The sequence below is a fragment of the Scheffersomyces spartinae genome (assembly GCF_019049425.1).
Source record: "Scheffersomyces spartinae strain ARV_011 chromosome Unknown scaffold_3, whole genome shotgun sequence".
In the NCBI taxonomy this organism is placed as follows: domain Eukaryota; kingdom Fungi; phylum Ascomycota; class Pichiomycetes; order Serinales; family Debaryomycetaceae; genus Lizanozyma; species Lizanozyma spartinae.
In genome coordinates, this window is record NW_025065050.1 from 569,867 (window position 1) to 581,027 (window position 11,161).

At 39.4% G+C, this 11,161-nt stretch overlaps 5 protein-coding genes across 5 annotated transcripts; 2 read left to right on the forward strand and 3 right to left on the reverse strand.

Moving 5' to 3' along the window:
- Positions 1–3: 3 nt before the first annotated feature.
- On the reverse strand, positions 4–333 carry RPP2B (ribosomal protein P2; the record flags this gene model as incomplete). The annotated part of the gene is made up of 1 exon (XM_043194127.1): positions 4–333. One exon carries the CDS (start codon positions 331–333, stop codon positions 4–6), a length of 330 nt encoding a protein of 109 aa, XP_043051179.1.
- Positions 334–854: 521 nt separating this feature from the next.
- RPS15 (40S ribosomal protein uS19) lies at positions 855–1,594 on the forward strand (the record flags this gene model as incomplete). The annotated part of the gene is made up of 2 exons (XM_043194128.1): positions 855–867; positions 1,182–1,594. The coding sequence occupies 2 exons, from the start codon at positions 855–857 to the stop codon at positions 1,592–1,594; spliced, it is 426 nt and encodes a 141-aa protein (XP_043051180.1).
- A 212-nt stretch (positions 1,595–1,806) lies between these two features.
- Positions 1,807–2,676, forward strand: ARG11 (Arg11p; the record flags this gene model as incomplete). The annotated part of the gene is made up of 1 exon (XM_043194129.1): positions 1,807–2,676. The coding sequence occupies one exon, from the start codon at positions 1,807–1,809 to the stop codon at positions 2,674–2,676; it is 870 nt and encodes a 289-aa protein (XP_043051181.1).
- A 13-nt stretch (positions 2,677–2,689) lies between these two features.
- On the reverse strand, positions 2,690–8,000 carry AIM6 (Altered inheritance of mitochondria protein 6; the record flags this gene model as incomplete). The annotated part of the gene is made up of 3 exons (XM_043194130.1): positions 2,690–3,669; positions 4,367–7,468; positions 7,679–8,000. 3 exons carry the CDS (start codon positions 7,998–8,000, stop codon positions 2,690–2,692), a joined length of 4,404 nt encoding a protein of 1,467 aa, XP_043051182.1.
- Positions 8,001–9,500: 1,500 nt separating this feature from the next.
- On the reverse strand, positions 9,501–10,502 carry KQ657_003405 (uncharacterized protein; the record flags this gene model as incomplete). The annotated part of the gene is made up of 1 exon (XM_043194131.1): positions 9,501–10,502. One exon carries the CDS (start codon positions 10,500–10,502, stop codon positions 9,501–9,503), a length of 1,002 nt encoding a protein of 333 aa, XP_043051183.1.
- Positions 10,503–11,161: the final 659 nt, after the last annotated feature.

Sequence of the window (11,161 nt, forward strand, 5' to 3'; positions counted from 1 at the left end):
CGCTTAATCGAACAAACCGAAACCCATGTCATCGTCAGATTCTTCCTTTTCTTCGACGGCTTCTTCTTCAGCAGCAGCTTCAGCAGCAGCACCAGAAGAGGCAGCAGCACCAGAGGAAGCAGCAGCACCACCGGTAGGAACGGAAGCCAACTTGGTGTTACCTTCAGCAACCAACTCAGCGACGGACTTACCTTCCAATTCAGTCAATAAGGTGGAGATTCTGGATTCTTCAGCTTCAACACCAACAGACTCCAAAAGAGAAGAGATATCAGAAGCAGAAGGAGAGGCGTTACCACCTTGGACCAACAACAAGTAAGCAGCTAAGTATTTCATGGTTGTAGTGATAGAAGGTTAGAATAATCACGTTTAAGCAATCCCAAAAGTATGCAGACTATTCTTTGGTTACTTCGTAAAAGAAGATTCACCTACAAAAAACCTTTGGTTTCGGTTAACCTAGTGCCAAAAATTTTTCAGATTGGTGATGACAGGAATGTCGCATATCAATAGTACCAAATGTCGCATGTATTTGCGTCTTCATATTGTGTGCGTTGGGCCATTTCCTTTATGTGACTGTTGGATATTCACGTGATAAGATTTGGTTAAGATGCGGGTTCCCAGCCCTCGTTCGCAGTACTGAAAACAGTACCATATTGTGTCTGCGTATGCAGGTCCCTATATGCCTGTGCAAAACCTACAGCGAAAATTTTTCAATCCTTGCAAAATCCCAAGTCGTGGCCACTGAGAGCCTGCAAACAGTATAGTGAAATATTTTACTACTAGCTTTCAAGTTATTTTCAGATTTCTTTTCTGATACTTTGTTTGAACTAGCACCGTCATAATAAGTAGACATCAACATGGCTGAAACTAGTATGTGCAATCGCATTAGAGATTAGAGATGAGGAGGATGAATACTGTTGAAGGGAAAGGATCCAAGAACTGTGACTACAGATGCAATGATACAATTATCAAAGGTTGTTCAATGTGGATTGAATGGACCCAGTGTATAAGAATTAGAAGTCGAATAAGAGTCGAATAAATTGTTGTTCTGACATGAATATCATATGAGTCCCTATTAGTTAAGTCGTTGTACTAGGGATGAATACTTCCAAATGATGACTTTATTATCCCCTTCCCGTCAGTCTCATAAACTTTAGTTGAACCAAATACTAACAGATTTTTAGCTGGAAGAAAGAGAACTTTCAAGTCCTTTTCCTACAAGGGTGTTGACTTGAAGGACTTATTGGAATTAGAAACCGAAGAGTTCATCAAGTTGACTCCTGCTAGAGTTAGAAGAAGATTCTCCAGAGGTTTGGGTACCAAGCCTCAAGGTTTGATCTTGAAGTTGAGAGCTGCCAAGTTGGCCACTCAACCTAACGAAAAGCCTGCTGCTGTCAAGACTCACTTGAGAAACATGATTATTGTTCCAGAAATGATTGGTTCTGTCGTTGCTATTTACAACGGTAAGGTTTTCAACCCTATTGAAATCAGACCTGAAATGGTTGGTCACTACTTGGGTGAATTCTCCATCTCTTACACCCCTGTTAGACACGGTAGAGCTGGTAACGCTTCTGCTAGATTCTTCCCAATCCGTTAATCTAGTTTAGTCACAATAATATTAACAACATCTGTATATTTTAATATAAAGGTTAAAAAGTAATATCTTTGTAATGTCACGGATTGTCACAGGCGTATAGTTGGTAGTAATTGAGCTTTAATTTTTGACTTCTCCATGCTCATCTCGTAAAGAGTCATCTCAATAAAGCATCACGATAAAAATTTAATCCCACACCTTTTCTTCTTCATGATATGACAGAAGTTAACCCTGTTAAAGAAGTGGCCTATGGTGCCATTAGTGGGATCTGTGGGAAGTTCATAGAGTACCCTTTGGATACAGTCAAAGTTAGAATCCAACTGTCAAAACAGTCGCACATTGGAGCTTGGAAAACCATCAATTCCATATTCCATAATGAAGGAATCTACAATGGATTTTATAAGGGAATTAAAGCTCCTTTAGCTGGGGCATGCTTTGAAACAGCAGTGCTTTTCACATCTTATAATTATGCCCTTCTGTTTCTTCATCCTAAAAGTGAACAACTGGACAGTGCTTCACTATTGGTGAAATGTGCAAGTGGTGGGTTGAGTGGTGTGGCTGGCACCATCGTATTGACTCCAGTAGAATTGGTGAAATGCCAAATGCAAGTGTCTAATTTGGTGAAAAAGACTCAACCTCAAAACATAACTTATGGTGCTGTTATTAAAGATATTCTTCGTACCGATGGGGTTACGGGACTATTTAAAGGGTTTCAATCAACTCTAATACGTGAAGTGGTGGGGACTGCAATTTGGTTTGGTACGTTTGAATCAGTCAACCAGTACTTGGAACAAAAGTACCCCAATAAAGATTGGACAGTTTTGCTCAGTGGTGCAGCTGCCGGGATAACGTTCAACACTAGCATCTTCCCTATTGATACCATCAAATCAAATATCCAAACTTATGACATCTATCATCCTCACCAAAAGGGTAAGGAGTTAAGTACTTGGAAAATGTCATCTCAATTGGTCAAAGAGCTTGGAATCCCCAGGCTTTATAATGGTTTGGGAATCACTTTAATCAGAGCAGTGCCAGCTAATGCCATAATCTTTTATACTTACGAATTCCTAAAGAAGAACTTTTAGATTTGGCCAAAATTCAAAAGATCTTACCGGCGTATTCAACATCATCAACGTTGAGTAGATCAACTCCCAATCTAAGTAATTCTTGCCAGTGTCCAGTGGCTACATATTTTGGCCAACTAATATCACCCCAGATTCTTGTCTTCAAACCTTTGGAGTGGGCTGCCTTTATAACACCCGAAATCTTTGATTTTTGGTTAGGGGTGAACTTTGGACTCAATTTAGCCCCATCAAAGTCTTCGTTCCCAAGAATACCTTGCATTGATCCACTGGCAACATAAGAATATTGAGTCCAATTTGTTTTCAGACCCTCTAAATCTATAAGAGGAGCATCGAGAAATAAGTATCGCTTAGATCCCAAAGCATTTACTTCTTCGAACGACGGTAAATTGCCTGTCCATGTAAGTATCAAGGGTCCTGGGATGATTTTATCTTGTTCAACATCATAATACGTTAGGTACCCTTTATCAAAGAACCGTTTCAAATACAGTTGCATATACTTGAAAGTAGACGAAGCATTAGTCTTGCAATCAAACCAAAGAAACATGGGTAATTCAGGAGCATCATAGAATACACTATTTAAATGTCCATCCGAAGCCTCAGTGACGGCAATTTCATCATTGATTTTGGGATTAGTATATTCAAGAATTTGCCAAAGATAACTCAAATATTGGGAATCAAGGGTATTATTGGGCTTCAAATATACTTGATTATGACCCACATAAACTTCATTGGTACTGAACTTATGGGTTACACCACCATTACGGGTTAACAAATATGGCTCTTCAAAATACCAGATATCACTTTCAATACTAACAGCTCCATTGCTTAACGCGGTCAACATGGGTACAGTACGCCAATAGTCGTTATGAGAGTGTAATGGTTTAGGCTCAACATCTCGAGTGAGCCATTCGATCTGACTACTGGAGAGTACGGGGCCCACTCCATCACCGTCTTTGGTGGTCAATACTTTTGCTAATTCAGTTGGATATGCTTCTTTGATCAGTATTACCAATAGTATAAGGACAAACGCCGCCGTAAACGGCATCCAAGCCACAAGCCACATGTTTTATCAGTGTTTGGTGGCCTTTTTGCAGCTATGCACAACTCTACCTTGTAGGTTGCAAATGTCGAGTATAAGATGAAAAGAGATTGTTCTAGAATCTTCCTGAACCTCCCAGAACCTGTACCAACAATCTATATTTATATACTTTATTTATATACTTTATATGTGTCCATATATTTTAATGTGTGCAAGTACCTTTGGACTGGAAAAGAAACAGTTGACGTAAATCAAACAAATTGCAACGTGATCCAATTATTCCGGGTAGAAGAAAAAAAGCATTCACGTGACATAAATTGCCGTTTGAGTAATATAGTGATACTATTTACCATTTCAAGTAACTTTGTGATACGGTTTACCATTTTGATATTTGGTGCTCTCAGTTACCTTTTTAAGTAATTGGTGGCATTCTTAACTTATGGATATGCAGTAAATATATAATAAAATATAAGTAATTCTAACTAAAAGTATTAAAATAATGCTAATCCGGCCCAAGACTGTAGACACCTTATTGTCCACTAGATAATGCATAAAAAATTCCTTATTTCTAAGAATCTCTTGCACTAATTGAATTCACCATCTCAACCACATAATGTTCAAGTTTGCACATATAAGTTGTCATCATCCGACGGCTTCGTTCCTGAGACACAAACTGGAGCTTTGATTTGACGTAGTGTTTTAGTTGTTCAATTCTTATATCCAACTTTTCACTTTTAAACTCTTGTCTAACACCTTCTCTCAAATCAAAGGATTCAGGAAGGGTATAAGTATTCCCTCCAAAATGACTTAACACTATGGTTCGGTCATCAATAAAACTAATGAATGATGAATAAAACTTTTGGCTACATGCCATGCCAAATAAAAGTGCGGCCACATATAACCCATCGTCTGGAATTCCAGGCTCGTCTTTCAGATTCTCTAACAATTCATAAAGTTCCAAAGAAACATCAAATAACTGGAAATACGTAGCCCATTTCTCACCACTGATAGCCTTTATACTGATAACCAACTCATCGTAGTTACGAAGCAAGTGTGCACTAACTTCATCTATATGATTCAGTTCACATTTTTGGTTGAAAAATGGAAAGATCCAAATATCTCTTAATGTTAAGAACAGTTGCGTAACAAATGCCGTAAGACTAACAAAGTTTGCTCTATCTCCTATCGATGTTTTTGGTCCCTTGTAAGAAATGATTGGCAATTTATTAATGGAATTTTCTTCTTCTTCTTCTTCTTCTTCTTCTTCTTCAATGCTTTCCAGCTTATCGGCCCCCTTCAATTCCACATCAAGAATGCTTTCCAACCGTTTGGTGGCATATATCAATACCTCAAAGTCAGAAATAGAATCTCCCTTCTTAGCCAAATCCTTCCAATGGCCAACATGCTGGAAATGCAGATCATCAATGGCAAAGTTTTCTAGTTTGCAACTGTCTTCAAATCCAACATAGGATATTTTTTTAAATGGTTCTTTAAGTAATAACCTCTTGAAAACTATATGATTAATATAGAAATCCCATAAAAGATTTGTTAACAAACTTCGCTCAAACAATTGACGTTTGTTCAACTCAACCTTTGGAAGGTGATTGACTTTATCTATGAACCCATTCTCATGGATTAAATCTGCCATCTTAAGATTGATCTCGAGACTTTTAGGATGACTGGATCTGATGGTTCTTGTTAACGAAATCAACGAATACGATAATAGCATTCCAATATCATTAAGATTATCCCAATATTCAAACACAAGAGTCAACCAGTGACTTTCATCGTGTATTGGATGCTTGAACGTTTCTTCCTTGCAAATCACTTTGGTCAACTCGCATACACAAGAAATCAAAGCATGTAATGAAGCACTATCAAATCTAACAGCAATCTGACTGAGAAATGAGTTCACATCCATTAAAATGCGTGATTGCGAATTGATGCACTTGTAAAATACCTTCAAATACTTCTTCAAGTCTTCAAAAGGTGGTAAATCATAATTGGCCAATTCTTTATCTGATAATACAACATTGATTTCAAATTCCTCCAGCTCGAATCTAGATGATACTGAAGTAGTAGTTGATTTCAAGGAATCATTATTATACTTGTTGTTGTTGTTGTTGTTGTTGTTGATCTTTTCAGCTAAAACTTCCTCCGGTTTAGACCTCTGCAAAAGGACAGTGCCATTGGTTAATGAAGTGTTTTCCTTAGGAGGGAATGCTGAAGAATTCAAATTGTCGTAATTCATCGACAATGAATCCGAAGATGAAGTTGAAATTAAAGTGTTAGAGGCAGCCTTATCGCTTTCAGTAACCTTACCATTATCCTGTAACACTCCAGTCTTGACCGCTTTGGGGCTGCTTGTATTGTTGTTGATAAATCCAATACTGGACTTAACCTTTGCTTCAGTATCAGATTGTCTTGCTTTTTCAACAATATTATCATGTTCTTCTAAAGCTTTTGATTGTTCTGAAGCTACCATGTTAACGATGGACATCCCACTACCGTTCCCATTACTTTCCAATGATTGCTTGGTTAATGGCTCTGTAGACGATGAGGTATCTTCATTCGTAACGGGGAGTGGTTGAGGAAATGGATAAGATGGAGGCCAGAGTTCAGGTCGAGTGGAATAATATTCGTAATCTTCTCTTTGAGAGGCATTGCCTCGAGACATATAATAATGGTGATGCTGATTTGGGGAAGGTGGACCCAATGATTGAGGATAAAATCCATAATACATTGAAGGTGGAGGACCATGTGGGCCAAAGAGGCCGGGAGGAGCTGGTGGACCATGTGAGCCAAAGGGACCTGCTGGAGCTGGTGGACCACCAGGTTGCATCTGATGATGATGATGAAAATGATTATGACGATGATGATGACGACTCCAACACCCTGCATAAGGTTGTGGAGTAGGGCCATGGAAGTGGGGTTGATTTTGGTGAGATTGTGGAGGAATTGCACCTTGTAATTGCTGCTGATGTTGTTGCTGATGTTGTCCTGGATATCCATAGCCCGAAACCAGATCTGAGGGAGGTATTTCACTTTCTGGTGGGTTTTTAAACCCGTCAACTTCTGAAGGTTGACTTTCAAGTTCAATTGCAGGAGTTTTAGATGGGTCCCGAGGCCAGCCGTTCAACTTTGAATCTGGGGAAGATGATGATTTTGCTTTTTCGTGATCATTAGTGGCAGTTTTAGGACCCATATCGCTCTGAGGAGCAGAACTGAGTTTGAAATTGTAGTTGAGAACTGGATATGGATTATAATGAGAAGGAGGAGGACCAGGTGGAAATTGAGGAGGAATTGTGGTAGAAGAATAGGGACTCAGTATTGAAGATGCTGGATGGTCATGGCCTTGGCCTTGACCCATAACCAGAGGGCCAGGATGCTGTAAATGATAGGCTGCAGAATATTCTTGCCGTATAGGAGGAGCACCTCCTGGAAGCAGTTGATTCTGCTGTGATGGTGGTGGTGGTTGCAGAGGTGGGGTACCAAACCCAGGAGGACGTTTCCCAGGTATGGGATAGAATGGAGGAGGGAATTGATGTGGAGGTTGGGAATTTGGAGAGGAATGGACGATTCCGAAGGAAGGACCAGGGTAGCTTGAGGAACTTTCCAAGAAGAAAGAGTTTGTTAAAGTTGGAGAACTGAGTTTCTGCCTATGTCTTTCCTCGATAGTTTTATCTAGAATGAAGGAGCTTAGGTCATTTTTGGAATTTGTTGTATTAATGGCATGAGACTTGGACGACAGAACTGTAGTATTAGTAGTAGATGAAGTTGCAGTAACTGATGCAGGAGGATGAATGATATTATTATTATTAGTAGTAGTGATGTTAGTAGTAGGATTATTATGATGATGAGTATTACTATGACTGGTATTATTATGACTGGTATTATTATGACTGGTATTATTATCATGAGTATTATTATGACTGGTATTATTATGACTGGTATTATTATGACTGGTATTATTATCATGAGGTGATTGAGCTTTAGGTGTTTTCACAGGTGGTTCATCACCCTTTGGAAGACTTCTCTTTCTCCTTCGTCCACCTCGAAGACTTTGCACAAATACACATTCTATTCCCAAAAACTTGCAATTTGAGCATATTCTGACCTTCTCAGTGACAATCTTATTCTGACGACCATCAGATAATGTACTTATAGGTTCGCCATCACATTTGATCTTTTTATCTCGACATGAGAGACATGCTCTCCTGGCGACTGGTCTTTTATTGGTGACAATGGACAGCTTTACCTGGGCCAAAGGTGGGATATCTGACATGTTCTTCTCGGATGACTCTCCTTAACTACTTTATTATAATGTATGGGCCCAAATAAATAATGGTGAGCGGTGGAACCCTCGATAACTTTAAAGTCAAAACAATTATATCCATAGAGGAAAGTCGTTTGCCGTTTGACTCGGCACCAATGACGACAGCACTTTTTTGTTCAATGAAAAGGGTTTGTATGGAGTTATAGATCGTGTATATATTTATCTATATATATAATTTACACTTTTGTCGTTCGCACTAAAAAAGCCGTATACTACTAATAGAATATAATAGTGTTTGTACTGGACGCTGACGTACTACGACTGCTAATTATGGCGGGGCACCAAGGAAGGTGATACTGCTGTACGCTGACATATCATTACAGCTGTAATACGGTGTGGTCGGTCCGTCGGTGGGTTCGTCCATCGGTCGGTAATTCTTGTTCCTCATACAGTCGTCCTATAGTTTGTAAAATATTACTACGATGATTCAGATAAAATATTACTGTATATGGAGGACAATACAGTACGGTGCATTCGAGATATTAGTAATACTAAGCAAGATATACCATAGCCAAAAGTATTTGGGGGTCCCTTACCTCTGTTGTTCGTTGATGGTGGAATTTTTGTAATGTACTCGGGATGGTGGCTTACTCTACTGGTACACACGCTGGTACTGCTACAATTTATATGCATACAGAGCTTACTTTAAACTAGTTAAAGCCTTTAGTGCGGTGATCTCAAACACCAACCATGTACACAATCCCTGCAGAAGGTGGAGATAGTTTTAGATTCCATATGATGCCGCACTCGTCTCGGCATAAAACAGAACAGCTCGTATAAACAATTAAAAAGTACCGAAAAAAAAAGTGCATTTACGGGTTGCAAGGGGAGGGCGCCTTTAGACAGTAATTAGCCTTGTCGTATCTAACAATTACTATTATTATTATTTTTATGATATTCCTTTTCTCGGGATCGGATGGCTGAAAAGCTATTTTATTTCCATACACGGGAACTTGTTACTTCGGCGCCTGTAAGGTGTTATTGTCTGTGATCTGTGCTCTCTCGGCACAAAGGGACTATTGTTCTCGTGAACTGTATCTCGCCAACACTCCCCATAGTACTGATTTTCAACCTTAGTTTTCTTACAAACTTCTGCCGGTGTCGCTGTCGGGGGAGGATCGGCAACCAAGAAAAATCGGGGTTTGAGTTATAAACACCTGCAACGCTTGTCACTATTCTCTTGTTTACGTCACTGATGCGTCTCGCATCCACTTACTGGAAACAGGAATCGCTCTGAAAAGGAAGACGTCCGGATTATAACAACATGGACTACATAAACAATAAGGGGGCATTAGCCATAGCCCAATTGAGCTGTTATTTTTTCACAATTGAACAAAAATTTCAAGTGTTATATCAGAGAAAGAACCTAAAGTCTAAAATGGTATTGTATTAAGCCTTGTTGGGCAAGTTCAGAGCGAACCAATAAATAAGTAAAATATTCCTCTCTAGCTATCTCATAGCCTTTTTAGCCTTCATCAATCTTAACATTTGTACGGCTCGTACGCTTGAAGAAAGTAATTCTTCCTTGAAATAGAAAAGAAATGCAGCAGTAGTAATTGATTGGATTAATTTCACACTTAGTCCTCCATATAACCCATCCACACCTTCCTCACGTAAAATCTTTCTAATCTCTTGATACATGGTTAACTCCGGCACTCCGCCTTCTTCCTTTACCTTCTTAGCCTGCAAGTGCATTCTAGATTTCAAAGTGATATATGGATATGTCAAAGCTGTGGCTATTAATTTACCAAAAGCTCCAATGAAAAACGCTTTACCGGGTGTGAAGGCCTTACGTCCTTTATTGGCAATAATAGAATTTTTGATCTGTTCAAATATGGTGTATTGAATAATAGGATTGACAACCAATACCAATGCTGGGAAAACTCCATTAAATAATGCACCAATTCCTTCTGTTTCGGCAATATGAATCATCATCCGAATAGCGGATTTGGATTGTCCAGGATCAGCTTTTTTTGCAGTCATAGTACGTGTATTTGCAACCCATAAAGGATTCGATCCAACACATGTAAGTGCACCAGCAACAGCTCCTGCTAACATACTTTCTAGCGTAGTAAGACCCCTAGCGCGTTTAGCTGGTGATTTACGACCCAACAAAAACTTGGTGGCAAACTCATAGAAATAGTAGTATACAAAGTTAGCCCAGGTAATCCCATAGAGAGCACTTTCAAGTCCAGAATAAAGTCCTAGAACTCCCTTCTCCTTGATGATTTTTTGAGCAGCACGATAACTGGAATTGTTCCTAAGACTTTTGATAATCTTGTAATGAAGCTGAGTGGGTTCGCCGGAGCAGGTCTTTGAATCTTCAGTATCCTTGTGAGTACCTGTTTGGGCCACGGTAGAAAGTGTAACCATTGGATACGTGATGATCATACTCAATGCTCCACCACCAGCTCCTGCAAGAGCGTGTGCTATTGCATCAGCTTCAGCCATCTTTAAAGTGTAATAGTGAGTTAATATCAAGCCTTATTAACGCGTGTTTTGGGCCAGTATAAATACAAGTTTGGGTATTGTTTCAATGAAAACAAGCACGCTTTCCTCATTGGACAGAGACCTTGTTAATGACCTCTGAATTGGGTCGCCTCGGATTCGAGTTCTCACATGATTGTGGGGAACACAGTTATTGTAAACAAAAGGTGACAATGTGATATGCCGAGGAAAAAGGTACACTAATGTCCCAAAATAGTAAAGTTGAAAGTTGTGTCCAATGCTTATGTAATAAATGATCACGTGATTGTTGTTTCATTTTATTCATCCAATGATCAATTTCACGTATAATCAGTTCATACATGTAACGGGTGCTTAAATTACATTGACTGCTTTTATATCATCATGGAAACAAGTAGAGGGTTATTCACCAAGATCGGGTTTCTATGTGTAGTCGCGATTGCCATTGGGGTGACCGGAAAGAAGCACATTGCCTACCAAAAGAACCAAAGACATATCCACGAAAGTGATTCGAGTATTCTTCAAGAAGGAAGAGATGAATTTGCAACGTTTGCACCCAGACCGGGGTTTCCTGAGAATAATCCTACGTTAAACTATGAGACCGAGGGAAGAGCACTGGCGTATGTGGGAAGAGGACTGCTGTA